Genomic DNA, 20,698 nt, shown 5'->3' with positions numbered 1-20,698 from the left:
GGCTCACCACCACCTTCTCAAGGGGCAATTAGGGATGGGCAATAAATGCCGGCCTTGCTAGTGACACACACATCTCAGGAATGAATAAAAAGAAATAGCGTACCCAGTTGTGCCCAACATAACAGCACTATGGTATTTAAATTTATTTTATAATGAGCACAAAATGAAACAAGATCATATCTTTCAAACTTACCAACGCAGTCACATAATGGAAATTCCATTTGGGCTCTTTTTGATGGGGTATCCAGCAGACTTTTAGTTGGAGTATCCAAATATTTCAAAGGAGAATCCAAAAAGCCAGTGAGGGAAGGGGTGAGAGGCGTGTCTTTTGTGGGTGTGCCTTCTTCTGAAAGCCCCTCTCCGTTTTCTCCAGAATAAACTGTGGACAGCACGGTAATAGCACCAGAGGTTTCAACTTTCATGTGTTTGGAGGATTCAGTCATAAAAGAATGATTAAAACATTTTGTATTCTCCTGTAAAGTGGAGTTAGTTTTGCTGTACATGTTGGTTGGTCTGCACTCATGTTGCTCATGACACACGTTACTTTGAGAAAACAGTGTTTGGCTGCAGTGGTCCCCGTCACTGGATTGATTGTAAAATGTGTGTTGCGGACCAGGGCAAGGTGGCTGGTTCTCACCTGGTTCTACCTGAGAAGCGGAGTTATTCTGAGCAGGGAACTGGAACGGCTGTGTTGTTGAGCCTGATTCAAATTCTGCCTCAAATTGTTTTAAGAGCTCCTCAATCTTTTCCTCAAAGGAGCGGGGGCTGTGTGCAGGTGTGTCATCCTGTTGCATGGGTAAGGAGTCTGAATTTATGTGGGGGTCTTTCTCGTCTGCGTGCCTGGTGGGGCTGCTCTTTGCCGACGTTGGCTGCAGGTATTTTCCAATGGGGGGTTGGCTGCACAAGAAGGAGTCCTTTTGGAAGCTGCGCATCTCCTGGGACCCTGACCTGTGGAAAATGGGAGTCTCCTGAGTGTGGGCAGACTCACTCTCCTCTGCCTGCTTCTGCTGGGAAACTTCAGACGTTGCTTGAAGTACTGTTTGTGGCTGCGGGTCCTTCACAAGCTGTAGTTGTGGCAGTAGCTGTGCTTGGCGTTCCCCTCTGCCATAGCTAATCTGTATTTTCTGCACTTGTGGAAAGCCCTCCAGGTCCTGCTTGTGCTGAGGTAAGGGCTGAGGTAGCAGACCCTGCTGCACTTTGCTCTGTTGCATTTGTTGAAACTGGCACAGGAGCAGCTGCTGTTGGATGTCCTGCGCCTTCTGAATCTGGCTTTCCTTACGCTGCTTGTGCGCTGGCTGCAAACGTTTCTTCTTTTCCTGCACAGGTTTCTTCTGCTTCTGCCGCTTGAGGTGCGGCTGGTGTTGAGACCACCATTTCTGCTGCTCGTGGAGATGGTTCTGCTTTTGACTTTGCTCCTGGAAGAGGTTGCGCTTGTGGTGTAGATGCTGCTGCAAGGCTGCCTGTGTCTTTTGATGTTTGCTGGTCGGGTGCATGTGCATTTGCTGGATGGGCTGAGAGGCGGGCTGTCCCGGCAACATCCCATAAAAGCCAACTCCAGGCGCCAAGCTGGGAAAGGGCAGTGCCAGATCCTGTTGGCTTTTGGTGCCCCCATCCTCGTGCGCAATGACGCTGGGCATTTTGAACAGTGGCAGAGTGTATTTGTTCGCGTTGTTGCTGTCCAATAGTTGCTTTAACTCGGTCATGGGGTCATTGAGTGAGGTGGCAGGCTGGTTGGTACTGAACATGGGTATGCTTTCTTCAGCATCGCCCCTGTGAGCAGGGACCTCCTCGGTGTGTTTGATGGTGGATATTGAATTAGAAAAATTGTGAAATGGATCTTGCAACGCCTTCCTGGCTGGAATGTAGTTAGCTTCAGCCTGCGCTGGCTTCTTCAGGCGCTCCCACGGAGTCTGGGCTTGGGGATGGTATTCCGGGAACAGTTGCTGGCCGGGGTGCTGCAGGGAAGGGTGCGCTGGTGGTATCTGTCTGTTGTGCTCCTGGCTGTGGTCTTCATGACGTTCCTCGGGTGACCCAGGCAAAGGGACCCGCTCTTCCTCGGCACAGCTGGACGGAGCAGCAGCTGTTTGCGAGGAGCTGGGAATCTGGGAGCTGGGAATCTGGGAGCTGGGGATCTGGGAGCTGGGGATCTGGGAGCTGGGGATCTGGGAGGAGGCTTCGAGGAAGGGCTGTGGGAGTGTGGAGGACAGCTGTGTAAGGGCTTCGATGGCAATGGCTGTCTGTAGACTTATGTTCTTCTCCTTCGCAATGGTCAAAGCACTCTGAGAATATTGAGGAACATCAGAGGAATCAAAAAGAGGCATCTCCTCCAAGTCAGGCATATGAGTTTGTAAAGCACCATTTTCCACAGGCGGATCGTTGATTTTATCAGAGATTTGTGAAGTTCTGTTCTGTTCCTCAACAATAACAGCTTTTATTTTTTTCTCAAGCCATTCCAGATAGTCCGGGCATTCTGGACCATCACAGTTGCAGTTCGGTGGTTTTTTCCCATGTTTTTTTGCAAGGGTCCATGCAGTGGTCAAAGTGCTCAAATCATCATTGAGGGGGCAGTCAGCATTGATTGGAAGAACCATGTCCAGGGCGTCACTGCTGTCATTAATCTCCACATTACATTTCTCAGTAAGGTTAATCTTTTGTAAAGGTTGTGAGTTTTGTGCTGGTGAGTTATATGGAGATATGCTCATTACTGTTTCAGGGAATACAGCTAACTTTCTAGCACCATCCAGGATGTCATTATCCCCAGCGGTTGCCAGGCCTTCCTTGACATGGTTCCTAACTTGATTCAATACTTGGGTTGTCTCCCAGTCGCTGTTTCCATTGGGGTGTTCAGGGAGTCGGCGCTCATCCATCCACTGTCTTGGTTCCACTTCAATCGCGTGTCCTTCTTGACTACATACTCCATTCACCAGACTTGGTGCCATTTCCAACCTTAACCTGCTTTCTCCAACATGGTTGGTTGACCCCTCTTCCATTTGGCCTTCTCTGGGGCCATCCACTGAGCTCCCTTCTGAACCCGTCTGCGGAACAAAAGAATTGAACACGTTAGAATTATTGTTTTTGAATATGTAATTACATGCATTCAGTAAATACCGAAGATTGGCACAGAAACTTCATTTACATACAATGTAGGCTTTCATTATTGGTCAAACACCATAACAAACACAGACTGCTAACTTAAAATGGCACAAAAATGTATTTTTGGTTATCGCCCTTTCCTTCCCTCGTCCCCAAGCACTGTAAGTATCTTATACTGTAGCCAGAAGATAATCCAACTCTTGTCTTACAGAATCACTTTCGCAATGGTCGTCGCTCAATCAAGCAATCTTTAGCTGAAGCTTACAGTTTGACTGTGCATTTATTATTGTTCTTCAACCATGTCAGTTGTGGCTCAGTGGGCAGCACCCTCGCCTCTGAGTGAAAAAGTCGTGGGTTTGAGTCTCACTCCAGGGACTTGAGCACAAAAATATAGGCTGACACTCCCAGTGCAGGGCTGAGGGAGTGCTGCACTGTCAGAGGTGCTGTCTTTCAGATGAGACGTTGAACCGAGGCCCTGTCTGCTCTCTCAGCTGAATGTAACAGATCTTGTGGCATAATTTCCAAGAAGAGCAGGGGAGTTATCCCCGGTGTCCTGGCCAATACTTATCCTCAATCAACATAACAAAAAAACACATTATCACCTTGATGTTTGTGGGAGCTTGCTGTGCGCAAGTTGGCTGCTGCGTTTCCCACATTACAACAGTGACTACACTCCAAAAGTACTTCATTGGCTGTAAAGCGATTTGGGGCACCCGGTGGTTGTGAAAGGTGCTATACAAATACAAGTCTTTCTTTCAATCAAACTTCAAGAAAGATTATTTCCAAATGGCTTTTGTAGTTTAATTGTAAACAAATGTGGTATTATTTCCCATTCCATGGGCTCAAATTTACCAATCCCTTTTTCTGGTGCACTCACCCGAGGTGCGTGCTTTTGTCCGCCTCCAAGCGCGCCGAAAATCTTCCTCCCGATTCTGGCCGCTCCCCAGCCTCTCTTCAGTGGTGGCGTAGCGTGGCCCAGTGGATTGGGGGCAGAGCCAGGTCCCGGCGCTGAGTGCTGGGACCTCTGCTCATGCGCGCTAGAGTCTGCGCGCATGTGCAGTAGCTCTTGGCAGGCCGTTTCTGCAAACGCGCTGCAGGCTGCGTGGGAGGGGCCCAAAGCATGCCGTCCCCAGCCCTGGCCAAATGGGCTTCCCTGAGGTAGGACTTCTATTTTTTTATGTTATTTATTGATTGATCGATTGCTTATTACTTTGGTCTTGGTGCTTTAGGTGCAGGGTTCCTTCTATTTTTTACTTGTTAATTAATTGCTTATTACTTTTTGTGCTTTATTTAGTGCTTGGTGCTTTAAATGAATTTATGCTTCTTTAATGTTGTTGTGAAGGTGTTTCGTGCTTTGCGAGGTCCCCTCCCCCCTCACCCCCCGATCTCTGGCTGCCCACGCTGATTTCTTAATTCACCGCAGAGTTTTTCAGAACGTACACTTACGTTGGCCTAAGTTAGTTTGGAGTAAGTTTTAGCTGGCTAAACTTGCTTAAATGGCCAAAACAGGCGAAAGTGGCTGGTAATGCCCCCTTTTGAAAAAAAAACGGAACTTAAAAAAAAAGCTATAACTCACTTATATTGGAGCAACTTAAATGCGGAGAATTGCGATTTTTAAATTACTCCAAAAAAATCTAGTTGCACCAAAAAAAATGGAGCAACTCCTGGGGAAAGCTGGGCCCATATGTGACTAAATTTAATATGTCAATTGTAAATACAATTAACCTTAACTGACCTTCAAATGAGAAAGCTTCTAAAGTGAGTGTGTTCCTTCTTATAATGAATGATTAGATCTCAGATGCTTGAAGTTAAGAACAAAGAGCACCAACTAATTTTTTAAGTTAAAAGTTCTATTGTGGCATCCCAACACAAACCTTACTATCAAAGTTACATCATCTACTGCAATTAAAAAAATGAATAATCTGTGATTGAAATAAAGAAAGACTTGCATTTATATAGCACCTTTCACAACCACCGGATGTCCCAAAGCACTTTACAGCCAATGAAGTACTTTTGGAGTGTAGTCACTGTTGTAATGTGGGAAACGAGGCAGCCAATTTGCGCACAGCAAGCTCCCACAAACAGCAATGTGATAATGTCCAGATAATCTGTGTTCATGATGTTGGTTGAGGGATAAATACTGGCCAGGGCACCTGGGATAACTCCCCTCCCATGGGATCGTTCATGTCCATCTGAGAGAGCAGATGGGGCCTCGGTTTAACGTCTCGCCCGAAAGGCGGCACCTCCGACAGTGCAGTACTCCCTCAACACTGCACTGGGATGTCAGCTTAGAGTTATGTGCTCAAGTCCCTGGAGTGAGACTTAAACCCACAACCTCCTGACCCAGAGGTGAGTGTAACACTACCCACTGAGCTGAGGCTGACAATAATAGGGATAGCAAACAGCAGCAAAACATTAACCAATAGCTGAGCTAATTTGAGGTCAGGTTAAAATAAAACTCGGGGAGCTGTAAATATTTTACGAATCAAGGCATTTAAAAAAAGATGCAAATGAAAAATTGTCAGTAAAGATATTTTAGTTTGGTTGATTTCTGAAGTCTACGATAGCTAGCTGAACTGAGGGCTGCTTGTGCCACTCGGTAGCACTCTAGGCGGGTTGTAAGTTTGTTCTCCAGCCTGTGCAGCGTTAGTTGGTCACTGCAATGTTTTGGCAGCCCAGTACAGTCTCTCGATTTAAGAAAAAAACTATTTTCAGGAGCCAATGGAAAACAGTGTTGTGCTGAGGAAAGTATTGAACGTGGTATTCGCACAGAGGCTGGGAACCACTTCCTGTTTCGGTCACTTGTAACACAGAACTAAAAATAGATTGCAAAGTCTGCATTTGTGCATGGCTGGAGTTGATCCCATTTAATGTTTGCATGCTCAGTCAGTCAGCTGCGGTTCGAAACGGTTTATAGCAAATGGATTTTAGTAAACTGGTTTTGGGCAAAATCAGCTCTGTCTGTATTGTCTCCCAATATTTCCTCAGTATAAATGAGGATTGCCTGTCTGAGTATGGCTAGAACAAATTCTAAACACTGAGGTTAATACGGTAGTACAATGCAAGATGCTAAATTCTGTGTATTTTGATAAAGTTGTAATGTTATTAAACACCATGCTGTAAATACTCTGCTTTCAATTTATGATACTGTTACACATTTTAAAAGAAAAAAGACTTGGATTTATATAGCGCCTTACACGACCACTAGGCATCTCCAAGCGCTTTACAGCCAATGAAGTACTTTTGAAGTGTAGTCACTGTTGTAATGCGGGAAACGCAGCAGCCAATTTGCACACAGCAAGCTCCCACAAACAGCAATGTGATAATGACCGGATAATCTGGTTTTTTTGATTGAGGGATAAATATTGGCCCCAGAGATAACTCCCCTGCTCTTCTTTGAAATAGTGCCATGGGATCTTTTAATCCACCTGAGAGAACAGACGGGGCCTCGGTTTAACGTCTCATCTGAAAGACGGCACCTCCGACAGTGCGGCACTCCCTCAGTACTGCACTGGGAGTGTCAGCCTAGATTTATGTGCTCAAGTCTCTGGAGTGGGACTTAAACTTCTGACCTAGAGGCGAGGGTGCTGCCCACCGAGACACAGCTTACACTTTTATTAACCAAAAATAAAATATCTGATTGGACCAAGAAACCACAAAAAAAGTTCATATTTGTTATGTCTCATTGCAAATGATTGAATCCATTTGGAATTGTTTTGCCACGAGCGGTGAGAAGCTACCACAGCAAACTAGGACAGCTCAGGTCAAAATTTCCTGAAAGAATTGTCAAACCGCTTTGCCGCCGATATTTACAGGGAGATGGGGAGGGTTTGTGTATCTGGCCAGGAGACGTGAAAATGCCAGGAACATGGAGGTCCTGCTGAATTTAACTACAGGACCGCTTTAGAACTTTTTTGACTCTGCGGAGGGGAGGGGGTTTGGATTGTGGCAGTAGATTTGCTAAAGGGGCTGGTGTGAGGGGTGGGGCTAGTGTGGGGGGTGGGGCCGGTGTAGGGGGTGGGGCCGCGGGGTGGGTGGGGCTGGGTTGGTGGGTGGGGCCAGGGTGAGGGCTGGGGTCGGGGTGGGGGGGCCGAGGCCAGGTGGGGGGTAGGGCCGGGGGGGGATGGGGGAGGTGGGGGGTGGGGCCACAGGGTGGGTGGAGGTGGGGTCTGGGTGGGGGGTGTGGGGCCTGGGGGGGTAGGGTCTGGGTGGGGGTGGGGCCGCAGAGTGGGTGGGGGTTGGGGCCGGAGGGTGGGGCCACAGGGTGGGTGGAGGTGGGGTCTGGGTGGGGGGTGTGGGGTCGGGGGGGGCGCCACAGGGTGGGTGGGGGTGGGGCCGCGGGGTGGGTGGGGGTGGGGTCTGGGTAGGGGGGGTGGGGCCGGAGGGTGGGGCTGGGGGGGGGGGTGGGAGTTGGGGGTGGGGCCGCGGGATGGGTGGGGGTGGGGTCTCGGTGGGGGGTGTGGGGCCGGAGGGTGGGGCCGCGGGGTGGTTGGGGGTGGTGTCTGGGTGGGGGGGTGTGGGGCCGGAGGGTGGGGGCCGGGGGGGGGGTGTGGGGCCGGAGAATGGGGGGGTGGGGTCTGGGTGGGGGGTGTGGGGTCGGGGGGGGGTCGGGTCTGGGTGGGGGTGGGGCCGCGGGGTGGGTGGGGATTGGGGCCAGGGTGGGGAGGTCTCCCTACTCCTCGTGGCCCACAAGCAGAGCTGGAAGATCACTGACCCACTGGATCGGCAGGCTCCAGTCTGCCTTTGGCTGCCGGATTGCCCGAGGCCTGGGAAACCCGGCCTGCAGCCGTTCAGTGCAGATGGCTCCCAAAATGTGAGTAACGGAACGGACTCGCGTTTAAATGCCAGAATCACTGAACCGCCTCTCCAGAACGGCTCACTTGGCCGTGCCCAAACTTGCCGCGGTTAAACCAGAAGTAGGCGCAATCTCGGCGGGTGGGGTTGGGTTTCTGTCGCCCGTTGCATGGGGCTTAAAAGCAAAAATTATTTTTGATCATGCATTTAGTTTTAAGTGGCAAAATCATTAAATCATCTTTTGTGTTCACTATTTCCCAGCTTTTTAACATTAGCCACATATGTGACAAATGAAGAGAGTTACTATTGATTTATCGTAACATTTAATAAATCTCACTAAATTATATCTTAAAATGACCTAATGCTGTGAATGACAGGCATTCTTTACTGATCAATCGTGTCACCATCTGATTTTGCCCATGGGTTACTGACAGAACCATCCTGTTATTGCAGAGGGAGGTTCAGCGAATATTTCACGAGCCACAAACAACCTGACGTCCTCGAGGAGAATTTATTGACATTGTGTAACGTTGACCATGGCTTTTTAATTCCATCCAAAACAGCAAAATAATTACAAATGGTTGAAACAATTTTGCTTCCAATTATTATAGCAGCCGAACGCCTCTTTGAGCAAGTCCTGTTACTGCCCTCGGCCGGCGCTAAAGGGGCGATGAATGGTTTGTGCCCGGGCGCAGGCCGTGGAAGCAACGCGGCCGCAATTGCCCCTGGGATGCCGCGGGCGAAAATAGCGTTGCGCTCCGGGCGGGTGATGTACGTGGCGATGATGTCACCGCCGTGCGCGCTGACCCCGTATCACCCCGCGGGAGCGCGGTTGGCGTCGGGAGATGCCACCGACAGCTTCGGGGGGCACAAATCTGGCGGTGGGCAGCGCCATTGCGGCCTCCCTTAAAGGGGACGGCTCAGCGCCGCGGCCGCCATCTTAATTTGATTGTCGGCCGGCTCCGGAGTCAGCCCAACAATGGCAGCCGCTGGTTCGGCTGGGCCGCCGACAGTCAGCTGGCACCCTGACTCGGTTACCGTGGCGCAGACTCACAGCGCCGCGCTCCCATCGCCCCTCCGCCCCAGGAGTGACACCATCTTTTATTCCCGGTAAAGAGCCCAATTCCGGGGCCCGTGTGCCCTCCTGCCACCGGGTGATAAAAAATCGGATAAATCAAATTCTGTGCCCCAAACTCAGCACAGGGCTACCTCACCCCCTCAGTGTTTATCAAAGTTAGACGTTTGTCTTTTTAGACCTTCGAATAACTTACTCAAATTGCCCAACATAAATCCCATTTCAAAAATTAACCGTGGCATACTTTTCCAAGCCAAAATATTGACTCTCACACGCAATTGCGATTGTTTGGAGGGTGAATCCTGAACTCACTCTTTGAGGAGGCTGTGTGATCATGTACACCTTTGCCGTGGTGTAACACAATTGTATCATTCTGCTTCATTGTTCCGAATGTTCAGCATAATGATGCATCAAAGGTTCATTAATTAGAAGCAATGTTAGCAGAATGGACCCGGCTGTTGAGAATTCTATCTTGGAAGATCTTTTTATAATTTTGTGAATCTGCATAAGCTTTGAAGACCGTATGTTAGCTTTGAACCCAAGTGGACTACTTAAAGCTTTGATGTCATGTGGAAGCCCTAAGCTTTTTTATGCTGTTTTCCCACAACATGAATTATTTACCTGAATTATTCCATGCTATCAATCATTTTATGAAATCAAACTTTTCAGAAAATAGTAATTGGTTACGGAAATAAAATTACATGTATTATTCGTGTTTGCCTGTGGACAGAGTGATTTCATTGATTTCTGTGTCAGCATGGAACACGGCAAAGCTCAGAGAGTTAACTTGCAATATTTGCTGAGTCAGTAGTCACATAGCAACGATTAATTTACTCAGCCTCTGTTTCCGTATTATAGCAAATGTTGAGGTCATCTCAGGTAATGCAAAACAGTCTTTATTGTTTCTTTTATTCATTCTGGGATGTGGGCGTCGCTGTTAAGGCCGGCATTTATTGCCCATCCCTAATTATCCCTTGAGAAGGTGGTGGTGAGCCGCCTTCTTGAACCGCTGCAGTCCGTGTGGTGAAGGTGCTGTTAGAGAGGGAGTTCCAGGATTGTGACCCAGCGACGATGAAGGAACGGCCGATATATTTCCCAGTCAGGATGGTGTGTGACTGGGAGGGGAACGTGGAGGTGGTGGTGTTCCCATGCGCCTGCTGCCCTTGTCCTTCTAGGGGGTAGAGGTCGTGGGTTTGGGAGGTGCTGCCGAAGAAACCTTGGTGAGTTGCTGCAGTGCATCTTGTAGATGGTACACACTGCAGCCAGGGGGCGCCGGTGGTGGAGGGAGTGAGTGTTGAAGGTGGTGGATGGGGAGCCAATCAAGCGGCTGCTTTGTCCTGGATGGTGTCGAGCTTCTTGAGTGTTGTTGGAGCTGCACTCATCCAGGCAAGTGGAGAGTATTCCATCACAATCTTGACTTGTACCTTGTAGATGGTGGAAAGGCTTTGGGGAGTCAGGAGGTGAGACACTCACCACAGAATACCCAGCCTCTGACCTGCTCTTGTTGCCACAGTATTTATGTGGCTGGTCCAGTTAAGTTTCTGGTCAATACAGAACCCCCAGGATGTTGATGGTGGGGGATTCGGTGATGGTAATGCCGTTGAATGTCGAGGGGAGGTGGTTAGACTCTCGCTTGTTCGAGATAGTCATTGCCTGGCACTTGTGTGGCGCGAATGTAATTTGCCACTTACCAGCCCAAGCCTGAATGTTGTCCAGGTCTTGCTGAATGGGGGCATGGACTGTTGTTGATAACTTTCTTTTGAATGTTCAAAATTACACAATGCAGCTACAAAAAGCATGCACTTATTTTTCTACTGTTTTGCGCACATTTGCAAACTAACTGCTTCCAAGAAAACTCTGAGGATTAGCTATTATTTAACCCTTAAAAAAATGGCAAAAATGTACTTGTAAAAGGCCCTATTTATACAAAATTACAACACTGCTTTAATCTAATAAAAAAGTTGAATTGGCTCACACTGGCTGATTATTTAACTCTCCACCATCCAGTATCAAAGACATATTCTGAATTCAGGAGTCTCTTTGTAATTGATCAAGAATTTTTGGGTGATGGGGCCTGTACTGTATGCACCAGTGAGAATGCTCACAGGTTTGTAGAGCTGTTGCATTGTGAGTGGCTGAGCCAGTCACGTGATGTTCACAAACCTCAATAAAACCCCAGTCAGTCGGGTTCGGGGGATCCACGATGAGGCAGGTGGTTGTGAGCCTGGTGGATGAACTGATAATGTGTCGTGTGATTGTTAAATATTTGTTAATAAACACACTAGTTCTTAATAGCAATGTCTTGCTATGGATTCTTAAGCAAAGCGTCTCATCTGCTATATTGCCTGAAATTGGGTAAAAGTAACCAAAGCATCACCAATTTCTTCCTTTCATTTTCTAAGACCTCCAGGATGTACTCATCTGGTCAGCAACTCTATAGCCAGTTAATTCTCAGTCTTGATAAATTTCCCTTTGTTTTTAAATGGAATATAGGGGGTGAAAATCGTCATGGGCAGAAACGCAAACTATCCGTTTCCCAATCGGCATTACCACCCGGGAGAAGCGAGCCGGTGTGCAATGCCCCCAGTTGTAACACCAGCTGGATGTTTGGCTCCCGCCCGACCCGTAGCGCTCCGTAGTGCCCCCTGCTGGGACCGCCTGTGAAAGCGGGCGTTCCGAGCTGTAGCGGCTGCGATGAGGTAAGTAATGTTCACCTCCGGTAAGTGTGGTTGGTTTTTATTTTATTTTTTTGCAATGTATATCGTGGAGGTGTGAGTTATTTATTGGGAATGTTTTTGGTGGGTTTTTTTCAGGTTTTTTTCTCCCCCAGGCCTCTCTTAAGTTGCTCCGAGGCCGGCTGTTTAGCTCGGGATTCTCAGTTGCTCAGCCGGCCTAACGCCCCGAGAGAGGGGTACAACGCCTCCCTTAGCGCTGCGCCCCCTGACTTAGGGCCCAGCTGCCCAATGTTACTGACTGAGGCACAAACTGTTCCCGGGCGCTAACTTTCCCGCCCCGCCGCCATTACCGCCCCGAAATCAGCAAAGCCGGAAATCCCGCCCTGACTGGAACTGAGCAGACACATGCCAGGTGATATTTAATGTGGAGAAGTTGAAGTGATGCATTTTGGAAGGAAGAATGAGGAGAGGCAATATAAACAAAATGGTACAATTTGAAAAGTGGTCTCGCAACAGAGAGACCTGGGGTGTATAGGCACAAAACTTTGCAGGACAAGTTGCGAAGGCTGTTTAAAAGAAGTATATATCCTTGGCTTTATTAATAGAGGAATAGAGTACAAAAGCAAGGAAGTTATGTTAAACCTTTCTAATGCACGGGTTAGGCCTCAACTGGAGCATTGTGTAAAAGTCTGGGCGCCACATTTTAGGAAGTCTATCAAGCTCCTGCACAGGGTGCAGAGGAGATCCACGAGAATGGTACGAGGGATGAGGGACTTATGGAGAGACCAGAGAAGCTGGGTTTATTCGCCTTGAAGCAGAGAAGGTTCAGGGGAGATTTAATAGAAGTGTTCAAAATTGTGAGGGTTTTTGGCAGAGTAGATTGGCAGAAAGAGTTTCCACTGGCAGGAACGTCGATAACCAGAGCATATAATCAGAGGGGAGATGGGGAGAATTTATTTTATGCTGCGAGTTATGATCGGGAGCACACTGCCTGATAGGTCGATGGGAGCAGATTCAATAGTAACTTTCAAAAGGGAACTGGATGAATACTTGAAAAGGAAACATTTGCGGGGCTCTGGGGAAAGAGCGGGGGAGAGTGGGACTAATTGGATCGTTCTTTCACAGAGCCGGCGCAGGCTCGATGGGCCGAAATTCTGTGCTGCACAATTCTAAGAAACTCAAAGTTTGCCCAGGATAAGCACACAGCAGGCGTTGTTACACCACAGTTAGTGACAGCAGAGTTGAATGATGATTGGCGAGTGTGGTTTTAAGCAACACTTTTTTGTGGTCCCAACCGATTACAGATACCCTGGGCTGGAGTTTTGGTCTTCCGTTGCCCCTCAGCGCCCCTCAGGGATGGCAATGGCGGCGGAAAACACATTGGGTGCCGGTTTCGGCGGGGTGTGGAGCAGCACTGCCCGGGAGAGGCGAGCCGGTGTGTAACGGCCCGATTTTTGGATCGCGCCCGATTCATAGCACTCCGTAGCCCCCTGCTGCGACCGCCTGTGAAAGGTGGCGGCCCTCAGTGAGGTAAGTAATGTCCACCTCAGGTAAGTGTGATTGGGTTTTTACTTTTTTTTTTGCTATTTATGTTGTGGTGGCATGAGCTATGTATTTGGGAATGTTTTTGGTGTCTTTGTTTCAGGGTTCCCCTCTCCCCGAGGCCTCGTTATAGTTCTCTGAGGCCGGCTGTTTAGCTCGGGATTTTCCCTTGCTCAACCGGCCCAGCGCCCTAAAAGAGGCGTGCAACGCCGCCCTTAGCAATGGCTCCCTTAGCAACGGCTCCCTTAGCAACGGCTTCCTTAGCAACGCCTCCCTTAGCAACACCTCCCTTAGCTCTCCGCTCCAAACTCCGGGCCCAGCTGATGAATTTTGCGGGGGCAGGTGCAAACTATTTGCCGCCGCAAAATTTACCGCTCCGCCCGGGACACCGCCCCAACTGAGGCGCGAGTGAATTTCTGCCCCTTCCCACCTCCCTCCCCACCCCATGGTCTCTGCTGTATTTTGTTTCGGATAGCCATTGCCATTTGCTGAATATTTTCATGTTTTATGGAATCTAGTCTGTTGCAAATGTTGTTAAAGGCTGAACAGATTAATCACATTTTCAACAAACCTCCCTGATAACATGCTGGGCTGAAAGATGAAAGCAGAAAATAACAATACAATGTCTCTGCATTAAAATCCGGGATACAGTACATCACGGCGGCAGCTAACCAAGGACCTGCTGCTACTGTTTATCAATATGGAACTTTACCAATGACCTACACTGTTGAAAATATCAACATATGAATACAAATCACAGCCTTCCAAGAAGGAAATGTGCCCAAGCAAGGTCACTCTTTTGGAAACCATGATTCAGTTTATGGATTTGTACAGAAGCTGCATGTCCGAGAATAGGCCGTATCAACTATTTGCTTGTATAATGATGTTTTATTACCGGTGCCAACACCGTGGAGTATGGGGTAACTACAGACCGCCTCCAGCAGCTTAACTGAAACAAAAGGCAATCAAGACGTGCTTTTTAAACTGCAACGCTTGTAATATTCAGAATCAAAACACAGCCCTTTATAATTAAGGTGTCATTACAGAGCTAGATGCTGCTGACACACCCGCAGTATACTAAATAAAAGGCTGTACGTGTAAATTGCAGTTTCACCTTCAAGGAGTGTTTGGAGCCCTGGACAGTGGGAAGGGAGTAGGTGTAAGGGCGGAGTTGCATCACCTTGCTGCTAAGCCACAAAAAAGATAACTTAAGGTTGTATTTTCTGTGAGGTAAACAACTCATTGGAAAATGAGCTTTCCAGTCACATCACAAAGAGTGACTGAATTATTTAATCCCAGTAATTATTTTTCCAATTACAAAAATATTGCGGGCGTGTCGTTAGTAACGACACTATAATTATAAAGGGTTGTGTTTTGATTCTGAATATTATAATTGTTGCAGTTTAAAAAGAAAGGCCTTTATTCTCTTTTCTTTCAGTCGCTGGGTGCACACCTTAGCGTTCAGATATAACTGCACTGTCGGTGCAATGCAGTTTTACTTCACATCAGTGCTGCATTTGTAGAATAAATACAGCCTGAATCTCAAATCACAGCCCGACCTGACACAACCCCAGCACCAGGGACACGTTGAAACCGCTTTGTACGTTCACTAAACTTGTAGGGCGAATACATCGTCAGAGATTCCGATACCAATTAAAAACAGAAAATGCTGGAGACACTCAGCAGGTCAGGCAGCGTCTGTGGAGAGAGAAACAGTTAACGTTTCAGGCCGATGACCTTTCGTCACAACTGGAGAAAGTTTAGAGATGTGACAGATTTGAAGCAAGTGCAGGGGCAGGGAAAGGGTGAAGTGGAGAAAAGACCAAAAGGGAAGGTCTGTGATAGGATGCAAGGCCGGAGCGACAAAAGGGACGATGCTGCCAGGCGAGGGGAACGGTAAGGGAACATGTAAAGAAACAAAAGATGGGTCTAGAGGCGGTGTAAATGGGAATGGCAGAATCGTTACAGGTTGAGCGTCTGAAATCCGGACATCGCGCTTGTTATGTATGAATAAAGAGTCTGACTGGATACTGTGAGCTCAAAGTAAAGTGTGACCTTAGTCTTTTATTGCAGGTCTCCAGAGTGCCTCTCCAACCTGTGAGGCCTCCTTAAATACCTGCGCTCCCAAGGGATTATGTGATGCCTTGGGACTCCAGGGCTTGAGCCCTCTGGTGGTTGTACAGAATAAATACAGGTTTACATATATAACAGCGCTGATCCGTGGAGGGGTCGTCTGGAATCCGGAAAATGTTCCGAAGTTTTTAAACCGATTACCGTTGCGAGTTGGGCCGAGGGAGGCGGAAAACGCCACAAAAATAATTCCAAAAAACCCTTACCTACTAAATCGCTGATAAATAATGAAACAATAAAAACGTTAACTTTTACGCTGCCCCCCTCCCCCGCCAACCCCCCCCCCCCCTCCAGCGACCCTCTCCGGCGACCCCTCAGTCCGCGCTCTTCCCCCGGAGACCCCTCGGTCCGCGCCCCTCCCCCGGCGACCCCTCGGTCCGCGCCCCTCCCCCGGCGACCCCTCAGTCCGCATCCCTTCCCCGGCGACCCCCTCTGGTGACCCCTCGGTCCGCGCCCCTCCCCCGGCGACCCCTCGGTCCACATCCCTCCCCCAGCGACCCCTCGGTCCGCCGTTACTCCGCCCAGGTGTAAAGATGTTTCGAAATTCGGAAATACCCAAAATCTGAAACGACCTCGATCCCAAGGTTTCCACATTTCGGATGCTCCGGCTGTACCAGCATTTGCTGTCTGATAATGTGTGATCTGATGTTGTTTAGCTTAGTGTTGAGTCCAGAAGGCTGTAAAGGGCCGCACTGAAAGGTGAGGTGCAGTTCCTCGAGCTTCCGTTGAGCTCCATTGGCGAGCAGAGTGGGAGTGGAGCGGGGAATTAAAGTGACAGGCGACCGGAAGCTCAGGGTCACACTTACGGACTGAATGGATGTCTTCTGCAAAAAGATCACCCAATCTACGTTTGGTCCATCCAATGTACAGGAGACCACAGCATGAGCAGCGGCTACAGTATACTAAATAAAAAGTACAAGTAAATCGCGGTTTCACCTGGAAGGAGTGTTTGGGGCCCTGGACAGTGGGAAGGGAGGAGTTGAAAGGGCAGCTGTTGCATCTCCTGTTCCTGGATGGGAAGGTGCCATGTGAAGGGGAGGTGATTGAAGAATGGACCAGGGTGTTGCGGAGGGAGCGGTCCCTTTGGAATGCTGAGAGGGGAGGGGAGGGGAAGGTGTGATTGGTGATGGGATCACGCTGGAAGTGGCAGAAATGGCGGAGGATGATCCGTTGAACGTGGAGGCTGGTAGATTTGAAGGTGAGGACAAGGGGAACCCTATGGTGGCTCTGGGAGGGAAGGAAGGGGTGCAGGAAACGGGAGCAACACGGTCGAGGGCCATGTCAACCACCTTGGTTGAGGAAAACTAATGCCGAACATTCATTGCACAGATGCTGCGTATTTCCAGTGTTTCCTGTTTTTGTGTACTTATGCAATCGCTAGCAATCTATTCACCCTACAAGTTTAGTGGCATTACAAAGCTGTTATAGCTTTCCCCTGACACTCAGGTTGTGTCACGTTCTGACATCAGATTCGGGCTGAATTTATCGGAAGCACTGGTGTGGAAGGTGACATTGATAGAACAGATGTGATGGAGACGGAAGAACTGGGAGAATGGGATGGAGTCCTTACAGGAAGCAGGGAGGGTGGAAGTGTAATCAAGATAGCTGTGGGAGTCAGTGGGCCGAGAGCAGATATAGGTTGACAGTCTATGCCCAGAACTGGAGACAACGAAGTGGAGGAAGGGAAGGGAAGAGTTGGAGATGAACCAGATGAGGGGTAGGAATTGGAAGCAAAGTTGATGACATTTTCCTCTATTTGCTTAAAAACTGTTACACCTCTAACTGTTTCCAGTTCTGACACAAGGTCATCGACCTGAAACATTAATTCTGTTTCTCACTATCCACAGATGCTGCCCGACCAACTAAGTATTTCCAGCAGTTTCTGTTTTTACAGCATTTATACAAATCAACAACTTGCATTTATATAGCACCTTTACAGCCAGTGAAGTACTTTAGGAGTGTAGTCACTGTTGTAATGTGGGAAACACAGCAGCCAATTTGTGCACAGCAAGCTCCCACACACAGCAATGTGATAATGACCAGATAATCAGTTTTTAGTGATATTGATTGAGGAATAAATATTGGCCAGGACACCTCTTTTATTTGACATGGTGCCCATGGGATTTTTTACATCCACCTGAGAGAGCAGACAGGGCCTCGGTTTAATGTCTCATCCCAAAGACAGCACCTCCGACAGTGCAGCACTCCCTCAGCCCCGCAATGGGAGTGTCAGCCTGGATTTATCTGCTCACGTCCCTGCAGTGGGACTTGAACCCACAACCTTCTGATTCAGAGGCAAGTGTGCTGCCCACTGAGCCACAGTTGACACTGAAAGGTTTTATAAACTTTATAAATGACCATCTGTGCCTTCTTTCAGTTATTTGTTTAAATTGGTTAGCTTATCATTTTGGAATCAAGTGTCCGAAACTACAGAGGTCACTGGGAATACTCTGCTACCTGCCATGGCTGCCATTCTGGAACATTGCCCACTTGCTGTGGTTTGTTGTGTGTTCCTCATTCTCTGTCGCCTGACTCAGTTCGCGAACCCGATGTAGCACAGTGTTAAATTCCATAGCCCGTTGTAACCTTTGCCGCTACAAGACTTAATTAACTGATGGCACCATTTCTGGGCTGTCCTTCTCTCACTGCATGTTATTCAGTGAAAATCATTGTTTACTTTTCCCATAAATAATATGGGAGTCGAAAACCCTCGGCTCCAACCTGGAGCACAAGTTGCGTTCGGAGAACAGAGCCAAGAATTCAGGAGGGACCTGCAAATGATGGGTCTCTGTTCAGAACTCTGCTGACTTCCAATTCAGGCAGGCATTTGGGGTGTTGCTCTTTCAGCCTAAACTATGGTCCCTGATGTCAGAGGAGCCTTGCTACAACTATACAGGGTATTGGTGAGGCCACATCTGGAATACTGCGTGCAGTTTTGGTTTCCATATTTAAGAAAGGATATACATGCTTTGAAGGCAGTTCAGAGAAGGTTCACTCGATTGATTGTGGAGATGAGGGGGTTGAATTATGAGGAAAGGTTGAGGAGGTTGGGCCTCTACTCATTGGAATTCAGAAGAATGAGAGGTGATCTTATCGAAACATATAAGATTATGAGGGGGCTTGACAAGGTGGATGCAGAGAGGATGTTTCCACTGATGGGGGAGACTAGAACTAGAGGGCACGATCTTAGAATAAGGGGCCGCCCATTTAAAACTGAGATGAGGAGAAATTTCTTCTCTCAGAGGGTTGTAAATCTGTGGAATTCTCTGCCTCAGAGAGCTGTGGAGGCTGGGACATTTAATAAATTTAAGGCAGAGATAGACAGCTTCTTAACCGATAAGGGAATAAGGGGTTATGGGGAGTGAGCCGGGAAGTGGAGCTGAGTCCATGATCGGATCAGCCATGATCGTATTAAATGGCGGAGCAGGCTCGAGGGGCCGAATGGCCAACTCCTGCCCCTGGGAAACCAGAGCGGTCCAGCCTTGCCGACGGCAGTGAGGACGGTAAAGTGCTGTAAGGGTAAGTGCGAGTGTTTATTGCTTTAATTTTATCAGCACTCTGTGTTGTGATGGCGTGGGTAATGTTTTGGGAATGTTTTGTGGGGTTTTTAAGGTTTCCCCCCCGACCCCAGGCCTCTCTCGGAGTGCACACGGCCCCACACTTTAGTTCGCAAGTTTCCCATGTTTGTGCCTCAAACGTTGTACAGCGACTCCCTTTGCGCTGCGCCCCCTGACCAGGGCCCAGATGGTGAAAATTCCTTACCAAAGCGCAGACTATTCCCGCCCTGCCTCTGTTTTCTCCCTGAAAATAGAAAAACCTCAAATCCAGCCCTTTGCCTTTATAGTAGAGAAATTACGGACAGCTGCTAACATTTCATTTTGTTCACCATAAAATTGTGCGTGATTTGGATTGCGATCTATGGTGAACACAAAACCAAGGAAGAGGGCTTTCTCAAAGCTTTGGTAAACGAGGACGTACTGGGATACTGGATGAGATAAAAATAGATAAAGAGGAGGTACTAGAAAGGCTGGCAGTATTTAAATTGCATAAGTCACCCGGACCGGATGGGATGCATCCTGGGACGCTGAGGGAAGTCAGGCTAGAAATCGCGGAGGTACTGGCCACAATCTTCCAACCCTCCTTAGATACAGGGACAGTGTCGGAGGACTGGAGAATTATAAATGTTCTACCCGTGTTCAATATAGTGTTTGATGGGACAGTGTAGAGGGAGGTTTACTCTGTATCTAACCCGGGCTGTACCTGCCCTGGGAGTGTTTGATGGGGCAGTGTAGAGGGAGCTTTACTCTGTATTTAACTCCGTGCTGTACCTGCCCTGGGAGTGTTTGATGGGGCAGTGTGGAGGGAGGTTTACTCTGTATCTAACCCCGTGCTGTACCTGCCCTGGGAGTGTTTGATGGGGCAGTGTAGAGGGAGGTTTATTCTGTATCTAACCCCCTGTACCTGCCCTGGGTAATGGGGAAGCTTTTAGAAACAATAATCCGGGAGAAAATTAAAAGCCACTAGGACAAGCGTGGACTAATAAATGAGCACGGATTTGTTGAGATAGAGGATCAGCCATGATCCTATTGAATGGCGGTGCAGACTCGAAGGGCCGAATGGCCGACCACTACTCCTGTTTACTATTTTTCTATGTTGGGGTAAAATCGTGTTTGACTAACTTGATTGAGTTTTTTGATGAGCTAACAGAGAGGGCAGATGAGGTTGTTGTGTATATGGACTTTCAAAAGGCATTTGATAACGAACCACATATTAGACATTAGGCACAATTGTAACCCATGGGATAAAAGGGACAGCGGTTGCATGAATATGGCATTGGCTTCAGGATAGAAAACAGAGTTGAGTGGCTGTTTTTCAGACTGGAGGGAGGTACAGTGTTCAATACTAGGATCACTAATGTTTTTGATATACATTAATGACTTGGACATGGGTGGTATAGGGCAGTGTTTCAAAATTTGCAGATGACATGAAACTTGGAAATGTAGTAAACACTGAGGAAGATAGTGATAGACTTTAAGAGGACATAGACATGCTGGTGGGATGGGCCAACACCTTGCAGCGTGGACACGATGAGCCGAAGTGGCCTCCTTCAGTGCTGTCAATTTTTCTGATTCTATGATTGCAGAAAAGTGTATGGTAATTCATTTTGGTAGGATGAATGAGGAGAGACTATACAAGTTAAATGGTATAATTTTAAAGGGGTTGCAAGAACAGAGAGGCCTGGGAGTATTTGCACACAAACCTTTGAAGATGACAGGACAGGTTCGCAAAGCAGTTAAAGAAGCACATGGGATCCTGGACTTTACAAATAGAGTACAGAAAACAGGAAGTTATGCTAAACCTATTGTTATGTATTATGCAACCCTATGCA

General features: G+C 48.1%; 1 protein-coding gene across 2 annotated transcripts in view; it reads right to left on the bottom strand.

The window, feature by feature from the left end:
• Positions 1-20,698, bottom strand: part of LOC139235130 (methylcytosine dioxygenase tet3-like) — a 430,715-nt gene that overhangs the window by 125,879 nt on the left and 284,138 nt on the right. For both annotated transcript variants that reach the window (XM_070866340.1, XM_070866341.1), the window contains one exon: positions 194-3,035. In XM_070866340.1, coding sequence (XP_070722441.1) covers positions 194-3,035 — 2,842 coding nt within the window. The remainder of the gene's footprint in view (positions 1-193; positions 3,036-20,698) is intronic.

Source organism: Pristiophorus japonicus, chromosome 22 (assembly GCF_044704955.1).
Source record: "Pristiophorus japonicus isolate sPriJap1 chromosome 22, sPriJap1.hap1, whole genome shotgun sequence".
Lineage (NCBI taxonomy): Eukaryota > Metazoa > Chordata > Chondrichthyes > Pristiophoridae > Pristiophorus > Pristiophorus japonicus.
Note: the sequence above shows the minus strand (reverse complement) of the source record. Positions and strands in the feature narration are given on the sequence as shown.